This window comes from Microtus oregoni, unplaced genomic scaffold (assembly GCF_018167655.1).
Source record: "Microtus oregoni isolate MIOR12 unplaced genomic scaffold, Mior012 000006F_ref0000085, whole genome shotgun sequence".
In the NCBI taxonomy this organism is placed as follows: Eukaryota; Metazoa; Chordata; class Mammalia; order Rodentia; family Cricetidae; genus Microtus; species Microtus oregoni.
The window spans coordinates 26,877,243-26,903,009 of record NW_024543065.1 but is presented as its reverse complement, the minus strand read 5'-3'; the positions used below and the strand labels follow the sequence as shown (position 1 = coordinate 26,903,009).

The 25,767-nt window shown below is 45.9% G+C and overlaps 1 protein-coding gene and 1 long non-coding RNA gene across 3 annotated transcripts; one reads left to right on the top strand and one right to left on the bottom strand.

Annotated features, from left to right (window-relative positions):
* Positions 1-1,634: 1,634 nt before the first annotated feature.
* On the bottom strand, positions 1,635-20,009 carry Ddo (D-aspartate oxidase). 2 transcript variants are annotated; one of them, XM_041654047.1, is made up of 6 exons: positions 19,958-19,978; positions 18,358-18,707; positions 18,098-18,272; positions 16,830-16,938; positions 12,499-12,675; positions 1,635-3,990 (listed from the first exon to the last, which is right to left on the bottom strand). In XM_041654047.1, the coding sequence occupies exons 3-6, from the start codon at positions 18,267-18,269 to the stop codon at positions 3,423-3,425; spliced, it is 1,026 nt and encodes a 341-aa protein (XP_041509981.1). In that variant the 5' UTR covers positions 18,270-18,272; positions 18,358-18,707; positions 19,958-19,978; the 3' UTR covers positions 1,635-3,422. The 2 variants fall into 2 exon arrangements, with proteins under 2 accessions (XP_041509981.1, XP_041509982.1); XM_041654048.1 differs by lacking the exon at positions 18,358-18,707 and having other exon boundaries at positions 19,958-20,009.
* Positions 20,010-20,089: 80 nt separating this feature from the next.
* Positions 20,090-24,169, top strand: LOC121449128. Its single transcript, XR_005974487.1, has 3 exons — positions 20,090-20,289; positions 21,543-21,720; positions 24,114-24,169. It is a non-coding gene; the product is annotated as an uncharacterized LOC121449128 (long non-coding RNA).
* The last annotated feature ends 1,598 nt before the right edge of the window (positions 24,170-25,767 follow it).

The following is a 25,767-nucleotide window of genomic DNA, read 5'->3' as shown; positions in this document are numbered from 1 at the left end:
TGAAGCTATACTAGAAAAACAACTAGGTAGAGGTGTGTGAGAGGCTCGAGAGGCGAAGGGAGAAGGCAGCAGCCTTGATGCAAGTGCAAGAAGCAATGAGTGCACTTAAGACCCAAGCCAGATGGGCCCCAGCACCGAGGGCGACGCACTCTCAGGGTCCCACCCACCCAAGAAGCTGTTTACAGCTGACACCTGCTGGCAAAGGAAACATCCATTTTCTCCAATTGAGTGTCACTGGGCTCACCGACCACACTCCAAGGCAGGCCTTGTGCCCAGGAGTAGTTGGCCAACACAGAACAAGCTCCTGTGGTTTTCTTGGGGTTTTTTGTTTTGATCTGTTTTATTTGAGTATTTTTTTTGTCTTGTTGGGTTTGGGGGGATTTTTTGTTTGTTTTGTTTTTCATTTTTGTGTTTCCATGAGTTTTTTTTTTTAATTCTTTGAAAGAAAGAGAATAAAAAGTTGTGTGGGTAGGGAAATGAGGATGACCTTGGGGCAGTTGGGGGAGGTGAAAAACGTAATCAAATATATTGCATGAAAAATATTATAATGGCCTTGTGCAGGGCAAGACATGACCTATGCTTGCTGCAGCTTTTGCTTTTATTTTTTAATCATTAGAAATGTTATCTTTTCGTGTTAAAATACCCATTATCGTGATATATTTCCCATGTGATGCATGTGTTTTGTGACGTAAGCATATGCATTTCTTACCTACTTTAAATAAAATTCAGAATCATTAGATTTGGGCAATAAAAATGCTAATGTCTACATACACACACAGACGCACACACACACAGACGCACACACACACAGATGCACACACACAGAGACGCACACACACACAGACGCACGCACACACACAGATGCACACACACACACACAGACGCACACACACACACAGATGCACACACACACAGACGCACACACACAGACGCACACACACACACAGATGCACACACACACACACAGTCCTCACACATGTCACACAGAGTTACCTACTTTTTATTTCTTGTCATTTCTAAATTTCCAGTTTAGTTTATTTGAGTTTGATACAATATCACCCCCTGGTGGAAATTAATAGAAATAACCCTGCTTGGTTTAACAAGGCTCATAGCTCATCAAAATACTGCAGTCTCTGAAGGCTTGGCATAGCGCTCCTTCAAACACATGCAAAATCATGTGCAAAACCTCAACAGGAAAATGAAAATAAGTTATGCTGGGAATCTTCTCATCTCTGCATTTTAAAATAATCTTTAAAGATTTATTTAATATATATGTATGTGCATCTATATGTATGTGTGTGTGAAAGGACAGGAATGGCCCCATAGACTCATATATTTGAATGCTTGTTCATCAGGGAGTGACACTATCTGGGAGGGACTGGGAGGTGTGGCTTTGTTGGAGGAAGTGTGAAGTGGGCTTTGAGGTTTCAATGGTCCAAGTCAGGCCCAGTGGCTCTCACTCTTCCTGCTATCTATGGGTCCGGATGTAGAACTCTCAGCTCCTTCTCCAGCACCATATCTGCCTGCATGTCACCATGTTCCACCATGATGATAATAGACTAAATCTCTGAAACTGTAAGCCAGCTCCAGTTGCTGGTGTCATGGTGTCTCTTCAAACCAACAGAACACTGACTAATGTGTGTGTGTGTGTGTGTGTGTGTGTGTGTGTGCGCGCGCGCGCACGTGCACATACCTACGAGGGCCAGAAGAGGGCGTTGGACTCTCTGAAGCTGTAGTTCTAGGAGGCTGTGATCAATCTTAACTGCTGAGCCATCTCTGCTGTGATCAATCTTAACTGCTGAGCCCTGTCTCTGTATTTATGACTAATCTCACACCTCCCTCAAATACCTTCAAGATAGACTTGATTATTCAGAAACAAAAGGCGCCTTCCTCCAGAATTAAATGATATCCATGCCCCAGGATTGCTTATCTCAGTGAATGGGTACATCTTCTCCTAAGCCAAGAGCACTCCTGAGGGTCCACCCTGCACAGGCAAAGTTAGGGAATCACAGTAAATTATTCAACTCAGCAATTCTCAAACTTATTTTACTGCAAGACACATTTCTTTCTTCCCCAATACTCTTTAACTTAACATGAAGAATACTTTGTATTTTATGTCATTTAAAATGACTGTTGCATCTCCATTAGCCAATTAGCTTTCTGGTTGCACAGACTACTCAGTCTTCATTCACCGTGCTCATTCACCGTGCAGCCAGCCAACTCTCCGTCATTTGTGGTAATGGAATACGTAGCCCAGGTGACTGCCGTGGTAGATCCCCATTGTCAGCTTTACAAGATAGGGGAATTATTTAGCTGATTACTGAAACACCCCTTTGGGTGGGGTTGAGGGTAGATACAAACGACCTAATCAATGACTTAATCCATTGATGAATTCAAGAACTGAATGAACTATTGGGAGAAGGGAGATGTATAGGAAGTGGGGGCTGATTGGAAGAGGTATAAACTGGGGTGGGCGTGTACAGGCTGTACCTGGCCCTGGTACTTCCTGTTGCCCCTCTACTCTGCTTTCTTACAGGCCTGAGCCGAACAGCTCTGTTCTAAAGGGCCCTCCCTTGGCATGGTGGACCAAAACAACGAGCAAACGAACTCTTTAGGTTGTTTCTGTTGGGTGTTTGGTCCCAGAAACAACAGAACATACACATTGACAGACACCTAGCTGCTCCCAAACTGGCGATGTTTTCATAGGCAACTCCACCTCCGTCTTCTACCATCATTACCAGCCAAGGGGAGGAAGCGGTGGCCGCCTGCGCTGGCAATAACCGTGCTTTGTCTCCAGTTAAAGACAGGCGGTCTGCACTGTGTGGTCTTACCTAAAGGCTTGTTTGGTTGGCTCTATGATCTAAGAGGATCTCACACAACCCTACAACTGACAGGGATCCAAGTGTTTCCCACATGTTGTCTCCTAGTACGGGTTTATGGATTAAAGACACAAAAATCCGTATCACTTATATCATTCATTTAAATTAGCATTAGATCCTCCCCAAATGTTACCTTAGATAACAAGTTTTTGTTTTGTTGTTTTGTTTTAGTTTGCTTTAGTTTTTCAAGACAGGGTGTCTGTCTCTGTGTAGTCTTGGTTGTCCTGAATTCGCTCTGGAAACCAGGTTGGCCTCGAACTCACGAAGATTGGCCTGCCTCTGCATTCCGAGTGCTGGAATCAAAGGCATGTGCCACCTGGCTAAACATTTTTTTAATAACACATATTTGGGCAAAATGGAGTTTTGTGCCGTATGTCGTTAGTGGCAAGCTTTCTGAGTCTACTGTGTTGTATGATTTCTGATTGTGAAAACAAAGATCAGAGTCAACTTTTCAGCCGGGGGAGACATTATGAGGCCCCATCGTGAACCCTGAACTGCGCTGACCAACATCACCTGGGGTCATTCGCTGATGACTGGTGTCAGTTACAGCTTTGACACAGGAGCTGGGGTCCTGAGGGTCCGGATCCAATCCATCACCAGCCTGGTGGCTTCCAGAGCCGAGCCCCAGTGCACTGAGATGCCCCCACTCCCGTGGCCATAGTTGTGGACCACAAGGAGCCTTTGTCCCCCTCGAACTAGGATCTCCTTCTGCAGACGCACACCAGGCCGGCTGGGCCTCAGGCCCACTTTCTCTCTTAGGTTGCGGGCTCTGTGGAGAGAGGGCTCAAGAGCACAGCATCGAGAAAAAATCTCTCTGCTAAGTTCCGCATCTGGGGATAGATTCCAGTCTCCTTTCTGTCTGGTTCCTCCCAGGGTTACGTAGGATGTACCAGGGTAGATGTACGTCAGGCCACTCCCATCTCGGATGAAATTCTTCACCCAGGGGGCCTGTGCCTGGAGCACTTGGCCCCTTACAGGGGAAATCATGGAGTCTCCCACAAGCTGTCGACTTCCCAGGCCTGAGCAGTTGACCACGATGTCAAAGGATGGTTGCAGCTCCCACAAGTCTTCTATTCTCCTGGTGAGAAGCAGAACTCCGCTTTCCTTTAACCTGGGAAAGAGAGACCGGGGTGAGCCTTAACCACCTCTTACCACTTCCCAGAAATGAAGGACAGGCCCACAGGAACAACAAAATCTTGGGAGCTTCCAGAGCTCCCGGCAGCACAGCTTAGCTACATCCTGGGCCAAGGAATACTCTTATGGTTGGTCCTAAAGGAAAACCTATTATGGAACTCTAAAACAAAGAAATCATGTGTCTTGCTCTTAAAACATTTCACAGAGTTTCTATATCTAAATGCAAAATAAATGCCAAATTGACTCAGTGTGCTTTAAACTGTCAAGCACTTCTTGTTCCGACTCTGCTGCCTCCGCATCCCGTCACGCATTGTTCGTCCTTGCATGCGGCTCTGTGTTAGTCAGCTCACTCCGGTAGATGTTTGCACTCTCTGTCTCTGCCTCTCTCTCTGTCTCTCTGTCACACACACACACACACACACACACACACACACACACACACCATGTTTTCACAAAAGGAAAAAAACATACAACTGATGGAATAAACAGCAGCTTTTTTTTTTTTTTGACCAAATGTTTCACTAATGAGAAGGAAGAGCTCAGTAAGCCTTGTAATCACCACTGAATTGTAGGGTAATACACACAGCACAAAACCTCACTACTTGGGCCAATTTAAGTGTACAGCTCAGAGGCGTTTTGTAAGTGGCAATAGGTAAGCTCGCATTGTTGCACGACCACTGCCACCCCCCATCCCAGCAACTATCTTCATCTCCAATGTGGAAATTCTGTAGCCATTAAAAAAATAATAACCCCAGTAATCTCATCATCTTAATCCCTTGTAATCCTATAATCTTATTTCTAAGTTCCTTATAGGTTACAGGGGATTTAATATAAGAGACTCTTGGCAGTTCTGTACAACAGATGCAGGTTGGTGATCTAGAAGCAAAACATTGCTAAGGGGGACAAAAATATTGGAAGGCACGATGCCCTTCCTCAAGGGCCAGAAAGAGAACTGGAAGGCAGTGTAGATAGCTGACGGGGTAAAGTTTAATAAACAGATACAGGTATGTGAACACTCACACACACACATGTACACACGCATGAACACACATGCACACTCACACACACACAAACACACATTGGCTCCATCTCAGGAGAACTCTGACAGAGTGGTGGCCCAGAGACGTCCATCTCCCTGTCTGCTGTCCCTCAAGCACATCCCAGAGAGAAAATGGAAAAGTCAAGACTGACAACAGAAACAGGTGTGGGTGCCTGTGCCCTCCCTACCTCTGAGAGAGCAGAGGTGCACACGCTGGTTCTCAGCACACCTCCCTTCCGTGCCAGACGAACAAAGGTTTTATGCGAAGGAAAACCCAAGTAAAAGCCAGAAACTTCTGGACATAGCGTAAAGATGAGTCTAGAAGGTGGCATTTTAACACAACAAGAATAACCACTGATTTTACACAACAAGAAAAGACTGACAATCTACTCTCTAGCTGGAAAGTTCCACTGAAACTTGCACTGTGAATTGGAAGGAACTGGCTTTGGGCACTGGTCCCCAGTTCTAGAAAAATTCACAAGTAGAGAAGAGTAAACAGCATCTCCGCACCCGGCATCACAGGCCCCAACAGCAGCTCAGTCAGCTTTGGGGAGCGGAGTTGCATCTTCTCCACAGCTCAGCAGAAGGTGGCTGCTGGTCAGAGCTCAGCCCCTTACTCACCACAGCCTCTCCCAAAAGAGGGACCACTCCCACGTCATCACTGAGCGATCTGAAGGACAGCCGGAAACCTCTGGATTGGATTCATGTATTATATATTAAATATTTACAGAAGGCCCAGCTGTGCTAAGCCCTCAATAATTTGAGCCTGGAGTGTACTTTCCATTCAGTCCAAGAGGTCGTTTCAAGCACTAATTTTCACCCTATGTATCCTAGCTTGTTATTCATAAAACCGAGGGAAGGCTGTGGCATTTACCTGCAGCAAGAAAACCAAGGACTCTGGAAACATTTCCATAAGGCCACAAATAACCAATAAAAACCTCTAGTGTGACAGAGTGACGAAAAGGAGGGAGGACAGGAGTTTCCACTCTCTCCACGGAACAATTTGGAAACTGAGATTATGTGCGTTGGATGAACGTTAATGGGCAGTGTTTTCAAAGGTGAAGTAGTTTTCTCAGGCTGAATGCTGTACAAAAAAGGAAAGAAAAAAAGAAAAAAGAAAGAAAAAGAAAAAGAAAGAATGAGAAAGAGAAAAATTGGTGTTTTGTGGTGGCACTAACCAGCACTCTGTACTTCCTTTGTGATATTTAAGAAATAAACACCAGCACCACTGAAAGATAGGGTGGAAAAAATATAAGCCAGAATGAGGGGGAAAGTGCTGGGGAAAAAATGTCTGCTGGACATTCTACAGCTGTTGCAATCATGAACTCCCAGCAGCTGTTGGGAGCTGCACGAGCCTGGACCCATCAACATTTCATCACAGATGGGGAGGGCCCTGGAGACCCCACCCTTCCCTTGGTAGCTGCTGGAGGAGGAGGAACCGCCTCTCCCATTTTCTAGTAAGTAGACAACCCCCTACCCAGGTTCTGCAAGTAACTGCTAAACTCAAGGGGTCAGAAGAAAGAAAAAGGAAAAACACACAAAAGCAGAACAGGAGCTGTCTGGAAGAAGGATGTGTTGTTTGGGGGTTGATTGTTTTTGTTTTTGTCAGCTTGGCACAAGCTAGAGTTATCTGCAAAGAGCAAACCTCAGCTGAGAAAACACCCTCATCAGAGTGTGCAGTAGGCAACCTTGGGGCATTTTCTTGAGTGACAATTGACATGGGCGGGCCCAGTCCGCTGTGGTTGAGGCCATCCAAGTCATGGGGAACAAGCCAGTAGGTAGCACCCCCCATGGAATCTGCATCAGCTCCGGCCACCATGGTCCTGCCTCCAGTTCCCTGCCCTGCTTGAGTTTCTGTTCTGACTTTCCTTCATGGCTAACTGTGGTTGGAACACGTAAGCCTTCCTGCCCGAGCTGTTGTGGGCATGTTGTTTTATCTCAGCACTAGGAAGCAAACAGGACAAGGGGTTTCAGCAGAGGAGGTAATGGTGCTGAAAACAATTAAAATACACTACATGGGTGCATGAAATTGTCAAAGAAAAGAAAGTAGGCACCAAGGAAAGATTTTGGGGAAGTAGGGCATCCACCCCCCCCCCACACACACACACACACTTTCCCTATAACCTTGGTAAGCTGGCCAGCTTCTCTAAGCTTCCAGCCTTCCCTTCCTCCATGTTGCTATGAGACTGCCCTCAAGCAGCTCACTGTGGAAATGAGAGGAGACAAGGTCTGGACCAGGGCTGACAAACCTGTGACATACCACAGCTGCAGCTGCTCTGTCAGAGCTTTCCTAGAAAAATAAGAAGGATGAAGGGTTTGCCACACTCCTATAGACCACGAGCCGGGCCATGTAACCCGTGGGTAAGTCTGTGCACATCTGTGTGTCACTTATATTTAACTATGACCACGGAGACTCCTTAAAGGTTTTAACTAGCCTTTCTTCTGAACACTCTCTTGGGTTTGTTTTTCTTCTGTGTGCTAGTCTTTGAACATTATGTCCTGACCTCGGCCATTCTAATCAGAACTCAGGGTTATTTTTTTTTTCTAATTCAGGGAAACAAGTGGACCTACCAGTCTCAGGATTCCTGCGAATTCTTCAATTCACTGAACTTGTTTCCTTAACTAGGGAATAAGTTGTCAGGTCTGTGTGAGAATGCAATAAATGCAAATATTCTTCTTTTCTATTTCAACAGCCCTTGCTGAGAGCTGGGATGAAAGCCCAACATGTCACTGAAGATGGGGTAGGTGATGGATGTATAGCTGGGCTTTTGGAAGGCTCAGCCAGACGCTGTACTGGGTCCCTCTTGATCCTTTTTCCCAGGAAGAAACCTGCTGCACATATCCAGACAGGTCAGCCAGTCCTGTTTCAGTGTGAGTGTGTGATGTTGCTCACCCATTACATATCCCCAGCAAATACAGTAAGAGCCTGACACCAGTGTAGAGGAGGAAACTGTATCCTGAGGTCAGATGTTAACTTAAATGACCAGGTGCCTAGAAGTTGCTTTTACAACCATATGAAGCTGCTATTACAGCAGTTGTGGAGACCAACTAGGGACAGAAAAGGCTCAGTCATTTTCCCCTGGAGAGTCTGGCAACGGAGCAAGACCCCAATTTGCAAAAAGAGCACAGCATGGCCCCATAATCCATGAGGAAAGGGGGCTCTATTAACTAAGAGTACTTGGCGGGAAGGAGGGGCTCTGTGGGAGATACTACAATGAGGACTGGCAAGAGGGAGCAGGGCCCCTTTGGTGGGGGAACAGGACAGGAGGGAGGGCACAGCCCCATGAAGAGGAAAGCTAACTGCACAGACCATGCCCTGGGACCCAATCACCTGGGATCAACTCCCTGAAACACTTAATGAATAGAAAATGAGGAATGATAGACATTTTAAATCACTTACAATCCAGGTGGGCTCCAAGCTGCCAATCATGCCTTTGAGACAGGCTATACCTTATTTTGCGAATATTATCTACATAACCCTCTGCATTGCCGTGCTATAAGGCGAAAGCTCGAATTATAGATGTACGTCTACTCTGGAGAGAAGGTAGAAAGACTTGGTGCTACAGCTCTGCAGACGATATCCCCTGGAAAACTCTGTGTCTTGGTAGAGGATGGAGGCTGGCACTGTGCCCATGCCCAGCTGGCATCTTAGGCATCTGAGCATCATCCTTCAGAGAGTGCGGGCACCAATTCCCAAAGCATGGAGGAGGCCAGAGGCAGGGTAGGGCTGCCTGGAGTTGGGGTTCAGAGCTGAAGGTGCCCATCCTGGCAAGGGTGAAAATAATCTAGAGACGTTTGTGCCTCTCATTTTAGCTATGAAACTAATGAAAAACGGACACCAAGAAATTGAGATTTCCCCAGGAATCTCATGCTGGGAGAAGAAGGCTGAGACCCTTGTGTCAGATGGTGGAGGGGGTGTCTCCTGGAAAGATGTTGTATACAGCCCTGACTGGTTAGTCCACCTTACAGGAAAGACTAGAGCTGGACACAACGGAGAAAATCCGACCACATCCTGACCGAGCTATTCCGCTATATGTACCTCTGGCCTTCTATTTAAACTCAAGCCTAATTTTAGCACCCTGAAGGTCGAGCTGGTTCTGGAGGGTGGACGAGGCCTCTTTGATCTTCTTCACATGTGGCTAGACTAAACATCGCTCCTTTTCTGCTTTTCACTGTCACCGGCGTGTTTAATCGGTTTATCGAGGATGGGGCCAATCCTGGTTTAGTAGGGCCACCAGTAGCTCTGAGCCTAACAACCCCAGCACTGATGGAGGACATCTCTCTCCATATGTCGTCAGCTCTCCTCTCACCCTAGAATGAATAGGGGGTGATTCTGGCAGGGGGGTCTCCAAAGTCAACCAGAATGAGTTCTTAGTCCCCATGGGAAAACAGGTTGAAGTGGAGAGGAGAGACACAGTGAGGGGCTTGGAAGGAACATGGAAGATGAAGAGTATCTGACATAAAGAGAGGTAAAAACAGTCAGGACTGGGATCAAGGACAGGAACTTCATTAGAGAGTTATATTGGGATTATTATATGTGCATTGCTAACCAGCTTTCCAGCTGAATTCCTGCTCTCAAACCAAAGAATGACACCTTATTATCAGAGATTAAAAAAAAAATCAACCATGTTCAGTCATTTTATTCAAAAACAAGAAGAAAAAAGAAGCCTAGTTTAAATTTCAGTTGGCAAGTCCTTTGCATACAGATTTACAGGGGAAACCCAGTTTCTTCATAGCAACTCTTCCTGTCGCTATGCCCCACTTAAGTTCCCCTAGTTAGAGCTTTAAAATGGATCTTAGGTTTATAAAGCAGCCAAATGCATACAGTCTAATTCTGCCCTCACAGCGTTTCTTGTCTGCTGACTGTGACCCTCGCTAACTCCCTCACAACGAACCGCCGGCTGTGGCAGAGCTTTCTGAGTGTCCACCCCAGCCTGGCACTACTCCATGAACACGTACGAATCTCCAGGCCACACCAGGCACCAGGTGTAAAGCAGCCTCTGGTCCCTTGGAGGAACGTATATGGATTTGGTCCAGGGCTTCTATAGGCATTGGTCCTGAAGGGGAGTAGCCATGCTCCCTTAGTCCATAGAGGAGGTGTTGTGTTGAGGAAGAAAGTCCAGCCAAGAAGATGCCTTGGAGCATCTTAATAAAAGCCACCAAGGCCATTACATCCGACACATCCTTCATCTGTCCCCTACAAGCCTTACCGCCACTATCTGGAAACATAGATAGCATCCTCTTGCCACCTTTGACAGTGTCCCCTTACTCTGTCCTTACCCACCCATGAAAAATCAACAGAGAACACATTCAACCCTCTGCTGGAGCCCACAGTCTCACACTCTCCTGACCAGGCACTGGGGAACAGATGTGGAACAGGGAGGCAACCCCTATGATGGTGCCTCTCAACCTTCCTAATGCTGCAATCCTTTAATACAGTTCCTCATGTTGTGGTCACCCCCCAACCATAGAATTATTTCATTGCAACTTCAGAACTGTAATTTTACTACTGATATGCAGGATATCTGATATGTGATTCCCTCCTAAAGGGGGTTGTGACCCACAGGTTAAGAACCACTACCCTAAGGGCTACTTCAGTGGGAAGCTCTGTTCCAGTAGACCCACTGTGCACTGGATAGGAGGAGCAAGAATCTGCCCCACACAAGAAAAGGCCTTTGCAAGCTGGACAGACTCAAAACTGGGAGAACCTGTCCCCTAGCTGGTGCGCAATGCCAGTGTGAATTTTTATACAGCTTCCTAGGAAATCACAAGAGTCAGGCAGGTGGGAAAAGACAAAAGAATACACACAAAACTGGGGGATGCCGGGCCTGCTCAGGAAAAACAACAGAGGTACCAATCAGTATGGGCAGGGAGGTCAGCACTGTGTGCTATGTGGGCCACCTCGGGGCCATGGGATAAGGCCTGGTGTCCGGGAAAGAAACCAGCTAAATTCTAGGCCTCCGGCACTGAAAGGGACCAGCAGGCTTCCTAGATGTCATCAAATGCAGGGTGGCTCTGGCCTCTTCAGGGTAATTTATTTAGGTAGGCTGCCTGGCAGGAGATGTATTGCCTCTGTGATTTATTTCCTGGGACAGCAAGCAAAAAAAAAAAAAGCAGCCAAGCAGGTGACTTTACTGTCCCAAGACATAAAATATTACCTGCACGGGTGATTAAACCTCTGAGGGCTCTTTGTGTGCCAGGTTGTTCTTGACACCATGGGCAATGTTTGAGAAGGAGATGAGCTTTTCTGTTCTTGGAAAACATTAACAGTTTAAGTTGTAATAAAATAATATTTCTTTTTTCTGGGTTGATGTACCATCCTAGCAGGTGCTGAAGCTGAAGTCATTGCCACATGGCATGCTGGGAGGAATGTTCCCTTCGGAATGAGGACACAGAAGGCTGAGCACTCACACTGTGGGGAAGAGGCGTAGGAGGCAACGGAACAGGCCCAAGTGTAAGGAACAGCAGGGACTGTGTGGCTACCCATCTGGGTCTGCCCAGCCCACAGAGTGATCCCTAAATGTCCCATTCCATCACAGTGACATTGCCCCATTTTGCACTAACCTAAAGGGCTCCTCTTGGGCTGCAACAAGGCCCTGCCCCTGTTCCACAAAGTCTTTCATGGAAGAAAAGGGGTTAGGTAGCCTTCGTCATCCACCATATTGGCCATCTGGCCAGATACCAGGCTCATTAAGTAGATTAAAAAAAAAAAACAGAAAGAAAACTAAATTTCAAAATGCCTCTGGTGCACAAACCTTTCAGATAAGGGTTATTGACCCAGTTCCCAGATTTGGGGATTGATAGATCCTATGTTTTCCAAGCCCCCAACCTCATGCAATGGATGAGCAAACCTGCAAGAGATGCATTGATGAATGGCTCTCAAGTCAAAACACTCTCACTGTGTACCCTACAAAGCTAGGAAGAGGAAGTGCTAAAACCCAAGCCAAAATGAAAGGTTTAAGAACTGAATTTTAAGGAAACAATTACATACTTTAGATAAACCCTCAATTTCAATATTCTTATTCATAACCAAATTAATAATAACCATAGTAATAATGATAACTAATAATAATAATAATGAAGCTATTTTACTAAAACAGAGAAAAAAACTAAAAAAATATGATAAACGTAAGATTTTCTCTTCCAAAGAAGTAAAGTTATAAATGCATTGCCTCAAAGCCTCCATTTTCTGAATAAAGAAACTAAGATTTCTCAGTAACTGGCTTTTCTCTGGGGCAGTGGGGACAAATGAGGCACGAAGTTACCGTGAGTCCTTGCCACATGGACACTCTCCAGAGGCTTCCACAGAGCCCCGGCCATTTATGTGCAGCAAGACAGTCCAAGAGAGCCCTTAGGAGCCCCGGAGAGTCTGCTGTGTGTTTTACTAACAGCTGTGCAATAATTCATCACCATGTCAAACAGGAACACAGGGGCATTTCAACCAACCTTTTCTCCAGCCATGGGAGGTAGGCAGCGGTCTCACACTTCAGGGTTGTAAAAGCCTGACCGAATTCATACTGAGGGAATTGCTTCAGCTCCGCCTCGGTCATCTTTCGAAATCCCAGAACGACATCAGCCCAGAAAGGCACCTCTTCAGTGGGGACACTCTGAAATACCTGCCACCTGAGGCGCGGGAAGGAAGAGGTGCTCCTTAAATTTTGTGAAACCTTGTATTTTTCGGAAAGTGCATATAAAGTTCCCTCATGCACTTTAAAACTTCACTTCCTGTAAACCCAAAGGAAAAGATCAGTTCTTCCATCCCCTTGGGTTCAGGCACCTGCACAGCTAAGTTCAGATCCTCAGAGGCAGGCAGGCATTTGTAAAGCGCTCTCAGGCTGGGGCTTTACTGGGTGGTGGAGTTCCCAGCAGGCACAAACCAGGCCAGATTTCCAATTCCCAGCATGGCAAAAAGCAAATAGCATGTCTTTTTAAATCTTCAAGTTAATTTATTTTTCTCTGAAATGTTTTTGCCATGATTTCCTTTTTTACATGTTGACTATGTATTTTAGAGGAAAGTTTTTTTTTCCACAATACTTCATGTTTAGAAGAAAGGGGAAATATAAGAAATTCAAAGGTTAGCTGATGTGGGATTCCCTCTGTGTGCTCTGAATATGTTTTATTGCCATTGGTTAATAAAGAAGCTGCTTTCAGCCAGTGGCTTAACAGAGTAAAACCAGGTGGGAAATCCGAGAAGAGATGTAGAGGGAGAGTAGGTAGAGTCAGGGAGAAGCCATGTAACTGCCAAAGGAGAAAGACACCGGCGGAGTCTGTCAGAACCTTGCTGGTAGGCCACAACCTCATGGTGATACACAGATTAATAGAGATGGGTTAATTTAAGATGTAAGAGCTAGCTAGAAATATGCATAACCTAATAGGCCAAGCAGTGTTGTAATTAATACAGTTTCTGTGTGATTATTTCAGGTCTGGGCAGCCAAGAAATGAGCAAGCAGCCTCCACCTACAGTTAGCCTTGTTTTTGAACATGACATTGGTTAGATTTTGTTTGTTTGATTGATTGATTGATTGATTGATTGATTGATTGACTTTGAGACAGTGTCTCACTATGTAACCTTGGCTATCCTGGAATTCACTATATAATCCAGGCTGGCCTTCAACTCATAGTGATCCTTCTGCCTCAGCCTCTTGAGTGCTGGGATTAAAGGTGTGCATCACCACACCTGGATAATAGGAAGGAAGCAGGTGTGTGACTTCTATGAAGTCAGTAGTCACCAGAAGAACCTATTGGGGTGGGGGGACCACAGCATGGTGGGGGTGGATCAGTCTACAGTGGTATTGGTGGTCAACAAGAAGCCTGTAACACTGAATGAATCTGATCAAAGTACATTGCATGACATTTTCAAATGATTTAAAAACTTAGATATTAAAAGAAGAAGCCAGTAACAGACTGTCAATAGCAGCTACACATTTGGACTTTTTAAATACTGGGCTGTTTCCATCAGCACTTGGCAATCACCTTTACTGTAAAACATTAAGACACAAATCTGAAAGTTAAATATGTGGTTGTGAACATACCAGAGTCTGTGTCTCTAAGCAGAACAGTTCAACCAAAGCAAACCCTGAGAAGGTAGAAGTGTCGCTTGGGCAAGATGAGTTTTCTTCCTTATCATTATGCATACCCTGCCTGGGCTGCGTGGCCGCCACCACAACTTTACCACCTCCCCTCCCCTCCCATAGTATCCAATTCTAAAATGTTAACCATCCAGCCCCGATATAATAAGAATCCTCCTTAAACCCTATTTCCCCACACAAATTACCTTTTTTCCCCCCAATTTTTGCGACAGGATTTCTCTATGTAGCCAAGGCTGTCCTGGAACTTACTCTGTAGACCAGGCTGGCATAGAACTCACAGAGATCCACCTGCCTCTACCTCCCAAGTGCTTAAAAGCATTCACCTGACTTAATTATTAAACCCCATCTAAATCCACTACTCTGTCTCCATACTATCCACGTGTCCAATTCTCATCTCTCTTTCCCCAGTTTAACCTCTAAGCTACAGGTAAAATGTCTTTGCAATGCAAATATAAACAGTTAACTCACTGTACACAATACTCCAGGACCTTTTCAGTACTATGGGTTTACTTGAGTCCTTCAATATACCACAGTCCCCGGGGCCTGTTTCCTCTGAACCCACCCTCTCTCTGTCCCTTCACCTCTGTTAACTTACACTCATCTTGAGGGTTCCTACACAGCTTCTGAGGAGTTCCTGGAGCAAGTTCCTTCTCCTGACATATGTGTCCATAGTTCTCTGTACTCCAGCCTCTGGTAACCTGTGAGATTTATGACATTCCCCACAGCTCACAACCACTTGAGAACGGGACTGTATCTATCTTTTGTAAAATTCACTTAACACATATTTATTAAGCAATTACTATATGTAAAAGTCTTCACTGTCATATCCCTAAGACCTAGACGACCAGGTACAGAGAGTGCTACCAAAAGTCTTTTTGAAGGAATGAATTGAAAATTAAAGTTACATCAAAGGTACACAAGACATTTATAAAACATTAATTTTGAAATGAAAGACTATTGGGACATGTCTGTTCCTAAATGTTGATGAATTCCTATTGGTTTTGGAACATGTTTAGCATGACCGTAACACGGTGAACACTATGCTTCAATATGGCTCAGCAACTAACCTTGGGGAAAGATAACTGCCATTAAAAAAAAAGCTCACAGCTTGATGATTAAGCAAAACATGCTACTTTAGGTAGGGACTTTGAAAAAGTAAGGATATCACCATCCATCTTCATGATTATATGGTGAGGGAAGGTATCTTAGTTAGTTGCTGTGAAGAGACACCATGATCACAGCAACTCATAAAGAAAAGTGTTTAATTGGGGCTGGCTTACAGTTCAGAGGCTTAGTCCATTGTTGTCATTGTAGGAAGCATGGTAGCATGCAGACAGGCCCTGTACTAGAGAAGGAGCTGAGAGTTCTATATCCAGATCCTCAGGCAGCAGATCACACTAGGCCTGACTTGAACTTCTGAGACCTCAAAACCCACCCACAGTGACACGTTTCCTCCCACAAGGCCACACCTACTCTAATAAGGCCACACCTTCTAATAGTGCCACTCCCAATGGGCCTCTGGGGGCCATTTTCATTCAAACCAACACAGAAGGCAAAAAGAAAAAGAATAGACATCCTCTGCAAGAAGTATGCACTTAGAAAAGGTGTCCATGGAGCCTAGAACTTTTCGTTCCTGTCTTTTGCAAAATGTTCTTATTTATTATATGTATAAGCATGTGTGCCTGCATACCTTTATGTATACTACACGCAGGCAAGAGTCCACAGAGGCCAGAGGGGCACCAGATCTCCTGGAACTAGAGTTCCAGCAAGTGGGTTCTGGGAGCTGAACCCAGGTCCCCTGTAAGAACAGAACGTGTGCTAACCACTGAGCCATCTCTTCAGCTCCAAAACAGGTACTTTAAAATAGTCTTGATGGCAGAACGCAGAATAACACCTGGAAACATCGTCAAAGGTGAGCATACACCTACTCTCCAGAAGGCCGTGTTAACACATGGGGTAGCACAGGTGACAAACTCTGTCACTTAATGACATAGAGACCTACATTAAAGATGCTAAAATATTTAGTCATCTCTACTTAAGAGGATGCAGAGTGAAATTATCATGTTTTAAGTGCTATTTGTGTTCTCAAACCTCTCTTAAGGATGCATTTCCTCTCAATCAGATATGAACAATCAAACAGAAAGGTGTTAAACATTGCAGGAGCTCTATTTTCCAAACGGCACTTCGAGAGATGACTTTAGGACTGGAAATGGTTCAGTTGCAGAGCCCTTGCCTGGCATGCACAAGGCCCTGGGTTCAATTCCAACACTAGCCCTCCACCTACAAAACTTACTTTTGGGGTCATCCCATTTTCTAATGATTCTCAAATAAATCAGACAGCCCTCTGCCTAAGGTCTTCGGGCCCCTTCCGTGTCACACCGCTTTGTTTTCCGTCAGCTGCTCCATCCTCCACGCACCCAAACTCAGGTTTATTCACTATTCGAGATCTTTGTTTATTTGCATATTTTCAAGCCATTTCACATTCCTTGAAGAAACTCAAGAAAACATTTGTGATAAGAAATTGCAATAGTTATTTATTGTTTATAAAAGCCAACTGATTCTGTTAAGTAATGTTTCCTAAGTTTTCTGAAGCCATTTCTAAGTCTTCCCTCTTACAAATATGTCCTGCTGATCTCTGGTATCTGTCTGTGTTGTTCTAATTCTACGACTCCAGATTCCTTTTCTTACCCAGACACCAGGTGAACGCCTGCATCCGCGGCTTCTGCAGTCTTGGCAATTGTGGACAGGTGTTGGAAGGTCTCTGTAAACCATTGCTTCTGCGTGGGCACAGGCGTGTCTGCAATGGGCGGCAGAGAGGACGTGATCGTGATACTAACACACTCAGGGAGGAGCATTCAGACAGGATCCACGGAGTTTCCGACGCTGATGTCTATCTGACCCACTCTTGTAATGATTTATTGATGGAGGGAAATAGACTAGGCAGGGCAGCCTGACACAGGAGCCAGAAGCATACAAGGAATATTCCCAAAATGCCAGTCAGAGCAGGAATCAGCGCATGACTAGGAAATCCCACCAAGGACATTGTTGGGACAATAGGAAGAACTGAGAGACTCCTTACAAGTGGGCTGGAAAAATGAAGGGTGACCAGCAGGGCCCCAAGTCAATAAATACATATTAGTAGCAAGACTTTTAAATAAACCACTGGCTATAAAACCAATAAATAACCCTTTAATATTGAATAAATAAATATTTCATTGTCATCAATGAAAAGTGTGTCTGTATGAGTGCAACACTCTCTTCCAAAATTGCAGACGGGCTGCTTGTTTAGAGATAAAGAAGTAACAATTGCACTACAGAATTCTGTTAGACCTCATAGACTGTCCTACAATAACACGTCAGTGTGGAGAACTGATTTAATATACACTCCCATGTTCCTGCCCCTGCACCCTAAAAACAGAATAGTGGCTAAGAACCATATGCTACAGAAATCATCCCCAAATAATAGCCAATTCCAATTCAACTGTGGATTGAGCAAGCATGGTGACCTAATGCATATTCAAGTGCCGGTCAAACAAAACTATAGCAGCCGGAGCGGCAGGAATAATTGCAAATGCAGGTGGGTGATGGCTCTATGCAGGGCACTGCTTGGAACTCTGTGAATATCAGCTCATCTGATCCTCACAAGAGCCTACCGGAGGATCAGTATTTATCACGTCTCAGGCAGAAATCTGGGGAACAGCGCAAAGCCTTCCACTAGCAACAGCAGAAAGATGAAGCTAGCCCAGGATACCAAGGCTCTCAGCCACAGAAAGAGAGCAGAGGACCTGTGATTTGGGTGACAAAGCCCCTACCTCCTTTAAAGATGCCCCGGGTATACCAGGCAGCCTTCAGGCTCACTCACTCGGGCCTGGTATACACAAGGGGACTCTGAGCGAGGATCACAAGAAAAGCACCTAGTACAAAATTAGCATCTTGCAAAAGGATCCCTTTCTCACCTGGATACGTGTGAGGAATAAGTATTCCAGCTGCTACATTGCTGGTGGTATCGGGAGAGAACTTGTCTGAGAGGACGGTAATGGAACATCCGGGGACCATCTGGGATATGCACACAGCAGTTGACAGTCCTATCACACCAGCGCCCACGACGGCGATGCGCACGGTCTCCATGGCCTGAGAGGAGCGAAATGCAAACTGTCCACCTTGTTCAGGGAATCCTCTGCCCAGATAAAGCCCGAGGCGACAATTCTTTCCTTACATCAGGCAGCCCTCTCGGAGTAAGATGTCTTTCCGGTGCTCCCGTGCGTGAAGCCCAGCAAATCTTTAAGCTCTCACTCCATGAAAAAACAGTGTGAGCCACGAGGTCTCTACAGGCATTAGTGACCAAGACAAAACCAGTCTAGCTCGGCCGCCATGCTCACCACCGCACGGCGTTTGGACGCAGCTTTCTAGTCACTGTGCGCTTGCGTGAACTTTTCCGCCACGGGCACCTCCTAGGGAGTGCTGGTGAGGTAATCAAGGCCTGGGAAGGTGCTGAGCTGTGGCCTATGCTCCTAGGACCCACTGGAGAGCAGACACAGAGGCACCAGCGGGAGCATTTGTGCACATCTGTTTGGAAGAATAGCATCACGGAGAGCTCTATTGACGGAAACCATCAGTTTTCCCTTCTTCACAGCTCTGGAAAGCAACCCCCTCTTCCCTGCCTCCTGACCCCATCACTGTCTCTTCCTGCTCTCAGAACTCTGGGCCTGAAGTGCCTGACCTGGGACCTGAACAGCACATTTTCAAAATAAGGGAAGCTGGGATCCTGGCTGGACTGTGCCCTGGATGGTTCTATAACATGAAGGAATGGCCCATGCCCTCATGAAGACGAGACCAAATGCATTCTTATTAGCTCCTGCAGTGGTAAATGAGAGGCCATGGAGGCTCTCTCCCAAATAGGCCTCTTGTGGGAGGGCATGGGGAAACCGTAGGTTCCAGGTGCCTGTGGTGGGGGCCCAAAGGCTGGCATCTGTGTGGGAGGTGAAGAGGGCAGCAAAGGCTTCAGTACCCTCCCCTGGCAGCCCCTACCTGCCTTCACTTCTTTGTCTTGCTATATCTGCTCCCTGCCCAGCTCCCTCTGTTGGGCTCAATCCAAATTAAAGAGGGGGGACCAATGAACAATTATTCTATTTAGTCACTGCCACTTGGGGAGCAAAGTTTTAATACCCAACCAGCTGTTCGGGTTGTCAGCATAAAAATCTGCCCTTGGTACAATTCCTTCTTGCAAAGAGCAACAGCCAGGGCATTAGGCCAGGTGGAAACAACCGTGGCAGAGGCCGTGAGGGCTGGCTCTGGGGGTTGTCTGCTTCCTCCTCGCTCTACAGGACTCCCACTCTGTGAGCCTCTGAAACCTTCCAGGGAGCTTTAGAGTGTGCTGTTTCTACTACTGAGCTGTATTTGTGTTTCTGGGCAGGCAAACTGAGACGCTAGACCACCAGAGCTAAGGGGAAAACGAGAAGGGTTCCAGGCACAGGAGAGTCTGGCAGAGAAGGCTGGAGACCAGAGGAGGGAAGTCCTGGAGCCCAGGGGAATAATAGAAGACAGACAGCCCTGTCCTCACTAGCCCCGCTATTCCACAGTGCCTTTGCCTGCCCAGCAGCTTTCTCCACAGCTCTGGTAAGGGCACAAGGGCAAAAGCCATCTGTGACTAAGAATAAACCAGCTGCCAGGTAGGGGAAGTAGAGCCAGAAAGAGAGGAAGGATCCTGGTATGGTAGGACTTGTCGATCTCTGGCTCCAATCCCACCAAGTCATACCCTCCAAACTCCCAGAGTACAGACAAAACGACCCCTGAGCCAAAAGTGGGGATTCAAATACCTCTGAGAAGGCAGCCTTGTATCTCCCGGAGGCCCTGGCACCAACACTTGTTTTCCAGTGACCAGTTAGCCTGGTTTCCTAAGAGACAGAAAAAACAAAACTCCTTCCCATTGGGGAAATGATTAAGCACACTCTCCCTGTGCTCGCTCTCTATTGGCCCATTCCGCTGCAACTGCCTCAGGCCAGGAGAGAGGAGCATGCAAGCTCTGTGGAGCCACATCCCTGCCAAGCGTGCTAAGGAAGGTTCATCCCCCATGGCCTGTCTCTGTCTGCCTTCCAGGCACTTCAGCTTGCCACCTCGCTGGAGCTTCTCCAGCTGATCTGTTTGTATGGTAAATAACCGCGGCCTGTTCCGGGTAGAACCAAACCCCTGTTTCCCCGATGCGCAGTCCAGAGCTGTCTGCCATCTGCCATTAGGTACCTGGCTCTGGTGGGCAGCTGCAGATGGGGGACGAACAGGGCGCAAGGTGGGGAAATGCTGCTGATAGCTGCAATGCAAGCCTGATGGCAGCTGAAACACTTAGGAAATAAGTTAGAGGGAACCAAGTATTTACAGAAGGGAGGCAGTGCTTGCTGAGTGTCAACAGTGCGATGCACTGATCATCACGTCCAAGTCTGATGTATCACAGTAGTGATGATCTATTCTAAAGATTTATCTTATGTTTAAGTTGCTGTGGTCTGTGGGGTATGTGTACAGTAGTGCAGGGCACTGAGGCCGGAAGAGGGGCATCAGATCCCCTGGGGCTGGTTGTGAGCCTATGTCGGTGCTGGCAACAGAACTCTTGTCCACGGGAAGAGCAGCCAGTGTTCTTAACCACTGAGCCACGTCTCCAGCCCAAATCGTATTTAATATAAGAATAACAACATTGGTATATTAATAGGAAATTTAGCACTGCCCGTGCGTGTGCCACCGTGTAACACTGCTATCCTGAGATGGGATAGACATTATTGCACCCTCCTAGTTCTATAGATGTATACACTGAAGATCCAAGGCAGTGAGCAAAGGCCCGAGGTCTCCTGTGTGATAAAGGCCAGTCTGGGTAGTAGACTCTAGGCTCATGCTCTCAACCAGAGCAGGGTCCTCACTCTCTTCTCTTGAGCCAGTCAGCTGACTTCCGAGTCTGTTTCCCAACCAGAAAATGACGGAAAAGTAGCTTCCCTTTGCAAGTTGCTATGCGCCTCTGGTGGGCTTCTCTAGGTGAGACTCTAAATACGACAGTTCAGGTGTCAGAGAGGAAAAGACTGTGTGCTCCCTTTCTGTACCCATAGTCCCCGTTACTCGCTATGGAATACTTCCACTTTTTCTTACACACACACACACACACACACACACACACACACCTGACAACCGATACAACAGATTCTCTATCAGACGCCTCATCCAGTTCATCAGGATTCTCATCTAGTTCAGATGCCAATCTCAAATCTCAGGCAGTGCCCTGTGCTTCACCACAAATCTAGGGTCTTGCAGTGCCCACACCAGGGCTAACTGATTTGCTGTAGCACCTCACAGGACTCGGGAGTGCTCTGGTACAGAGGCTGCAGGGGAGGAGCCAGAAGGAAGCTGCTGACCCTATCCTTTCAGATCTTATGTAGACTTACTTCTGTACATGTGACCAGCTACAGCTTTGATCATTGAGGATAAATTCTCCCTTACCTGGAGAGTGTTGATGGAGGATGCTGGGACCCTCTGCCTTTTGATCATGCCTTGGTCTTTTCCATGACCAGCCTCTTTGATGAAGGAGGCCCTCATTCACAAGTCAGTAAGTACATGCCTACACAAAAGACGCTTCTATCACTCCAGGTTCTAAGGAGTTTTAGGAGTTATCAGGAACTGAGAATAAAAACCATATGTAGACTGTATGGTATCCCATGAGATAGCCATATTTTATCAACCACAATGATAGAATCAGGAAATGCTTGCTGTTTATTTCCTCAGTTGAGGGACATTGCAAAGACTTTAGAGAGGGTTTTAAAGAATTGAGATGCTGTTTGCCCCTCTAGTATCAGGTAGAGTAAGACAGGCCTCTAATAAACAGCACAAACATGGATGCTGTGCAGGCTCAGGAAAGGGGAAGAAATGTAGGAAGACCCCAAGGACCACCAAGACCAGATGAACAAAGAAAAGGAAAGATATATATTGGGTGGAGGATGGTGTGACCAGAGGCAGAGGCCAGAAACCTACACGGTGAACCACAGAGAGAGTATTGCCCAACCAAAGAGAGGGAGCTACTGAGAAAAGAAAGGGAGATACTGAGGAAAGAGATGGAGACACTGAGGAAAAAGAGAGAGAGAGACTGAGGAAAGAGGGGGAGCTACTGAGGAAAAAGAGAGAGAGAGACTGAGGAAAGCGGGGGAGACATTGAGGAAAGAGAGAGAGCTACTGAGGAGAGAGAGGGAGACACTGAGGAAAGGGAGGGAGGTACTGAGAAAAGAAGGGAGCTGAGGTTTCTGTCCCACCCAGTACTGCAGTCATTCAGTAACAAAGAAACACACAGAGGTCTGCATTAATTATAAACTGATTGGTCCATTAGCTTGGACTTCTTATTAACTCTTATAACTTATATTAGCCCATAATTCTTGTCTGTGTTAGCCACATGGCTTGGTACCTTTTTCAGCGAAGCAGTCACATCTTGCTTGCTCTCTGTCTGGATGACAACTGCAGACTGAAACATCCCTCCTCCCAGAATTCTCGTTGCCCCGCCTCTACTTCCTGCCTGGCTACTGGCCAATCAGTGTTTATTTAAAATACAAGTGACAGGGTACAGACCATTGTCCCACAGCATTTCCCCCCTTTAAAAAAACAGAATGGCATGCCAATGTGGGGCTGACCAAATCCACTTAAAAGCCTGAGAGAGTTTGGGAAGTTATTCTAGATAGAAAAGAATAGAGTTAAGCACGGCTTCTTTGATGGAGGAAGGCCATTGGTTAATAAAGAAACTGCCTTGGCCCATTTGATAGGCCAGGCCTTAGGTGGGTGGAGTAGACAGAACAGAATGCTGGGAGAAAGAAGCCGAGTCAGTCAGTCGCCATGATTCTTCCACTCCAGACATACACAGGTTAAGATCTTCCCTGGTAAGCCAGCTCGTGGTGCTGCTACACAGAATATTAGAAACGGATTAGATCAATATGTAAGAGCTAGCCAATAAGAGGTTAGAACTAATGGGCCAAGCAGTGTTTAGAAGAATACAGTTTCCGTGTAATTATTTCGGGGCATAAGCTAGCTGGCGGCCAGGAGCCGGGCGGCAGGAATGCGGCCCGCTGCTCTTATTACAACACTTCTTGATAGCAGCACTTTCTCAGGTCTGCTCTGCTTACTAGAGGTAAGGGCTCTCATTTAAGAGAGGCTTCCTGACTCAGCTTTAGCTGCAAAACCTTGCAGCTCTTTTAAGAAGTCCTGCCACAAAACACTCAAATAGTGTTGTTGAAAAGCTGACTGCATCATTTTTGGTGGTGTCAGGGACCTTGAAACTCCAAAGAGTTGTGGTGATAAATGTGGCTCCAGTTGGTACCTCTGCCTTTCAGAAAGCTCAGGAATAGCCATCAAAGCCACGGCTTTAATCTTAGCCATATCACTTAGCAAATTAAAGACTCATATGGTCAGAAAAAAGAGAGGTATACAGTAAAGATACATTCAGATGAAGAAAACCTCTAGATGGTTTACAGTGTGTTAAAAAATATATGTAGGATTGGGAGAGAAAAGAAAAAAGGATAAAGTCCTTAAAATAAAAAACGAAAGAAAAAGAGTAGTTGGGTATAGTGGCACACACCTTTAATCCCAGCACTTGGGAGGTAGAGGCAGGCAGATCTCTGTGAGTTCCAGGATAGCCTGGTCTATAGAGTGAGTTCCAGGACAGCCAAAGATACACAGAGAAACCCTATCTCAAAAAGCCAAAAATTAAAAATAAAAATAAAAGAAATAGGGGTTAAAATAAAGCCACGTAAAAATGAAAAATGCACAGAAAGTCTGGATACTGTATGTTATTGTGTTGTCTTTACATTGTTTGATGACTGAGGAAGGAGGAACAGTTGCTAAAAGATATTTGATTATAAATGCTGCTGGATTAATCTAATATATGTATTTTGAGAATGCTTTGACTTTAAAATTTAAGTCAAAAGATATGTTACTTTAGATGTTTTTCTTTTGTTTCCACAGGAAATGAGGGACTGTGGATTCATTCTGGGCTAAGAAAAATCAGGTTTGACCAAGGAAGATCACCTGAGAAATCTCCAATAGGAGGAATGGCCCAGATGTCTGAGTTCTACATCCAGAACAATTCTAAGACTGAGATGATCAAGCCTCACAGGATACACCAGTCAGGACTTGATCATAATTCTAAATTTTCTTTAGGTCTCCATAGGATTATCAGTGCCCCCAATCAGCAGGAAGTAGCCTGAAAAACTATGCCCACATTCCCCCCAAAAAATGTACTATAGATGTTTGCCTTTGTTTATAATGTTGGTTACAAGTTGTTATGGATAATGGTCAGTAGAAAAACTAAGCAAAGGAAATTCGATTCAGAGTTCTTGTTTAAAGAGCTGTGGGACAATGGTCTGTACCCTGTCACTTGTATTTTAAATAAACACTGATTGGCCAGTAGCCAGGCAGGAAGTAGAAGTGGGGCAATGAGAATTCTGGGAAGAGGGAAGTTTCAGTCTGCAGTTGTCACCCAGACAGAGAGGAAGCCAGATGTGACTGCTTCGCTGAAAAAGGTATCAAGCCATGTGGCTAACCCAGAAAAGAATTATGGGCTAATATGTTATAAGAGTTAATAAGAAGCCTGAGCTAATAGGCCAATCACTTTATAACTAATGTAGACCTCTGTGTTTTTCTTTGGGACTTAACAACTGCAGGAACCAGGCAGGACAGAAACCTCAGTCAATACCTGAGGAGAGAGAGAGGGAGCTACTTGAGGAGAGGGAGAGAGAGGGAGACACTGAGGAGAGAGAGGGAGCTACCTGAGGAGAGAGAGAGCTACCTGAGGAGAGAGAGGGAGACACTGAAGAGAGAGAGGGAGCTACCTGAGGAGAGAGAGGGAGACACTGAAGAGAGAGAGGGAGCTACCTGAGGAGAGAGAGGGAGACACTGAAGAGAGAGAGGGAGCTATCTGAGGAGGGAGAGGGAGACACTGAAGAGAGAGAGGGAGCTATCTGAGGAGAAAGAGAGCTACCTGAGGAGAGAGGGGGAGCTATCTGAGGAGGGAGAGGAGGCACATGGAAGGTGTGCAGGAGCAGTCTGTGGAAGTGCTGGGATTCTATGACAATGAAAGCTGTGGAAGGTACCTCCCCCTCCCCTGGCTGGGGCTCTACTTTCCTTTAAAAAACAAGAAAAAGAAGCGTGGGCAACACTGAAGGCCTTCATTATACAGAGGATTAGCAATGTGACTTGAATAATGGCTAATCTGATAAATTGCTAAGAAAACCAATGTTGGTGAGGGTCAGAAGAAACGGGGGGGGGGAGGCGTCTGGTGAGACCTACTGCGAATATTTCACAGGTGCACGGCCGAAGTCAAAGAGTTAAAGTATTTGCTTCCTGAATACTTACAATAGTGGATGGAGCTGATGTGCTATGATTAGCTACCAAGTATTACAGAGGCAGTATATTTTTATTTTCCAAGTATTAAATCAAAATTTAAGAAATCCCCAAGCCTTGCATGGTGGCACATGCCTTTAATTCCAGCACTTGGCAGGCAGAGGCACATGGGTCTCAGAGTTCAAGGTCATCCTGGTCTACAGAGTGAGTTCCAGGACAACTGGAGATGAACAGAAAGAAGAAGAAGGAGAAGAAGAAGGAAAAGAAGAAGAAGAAG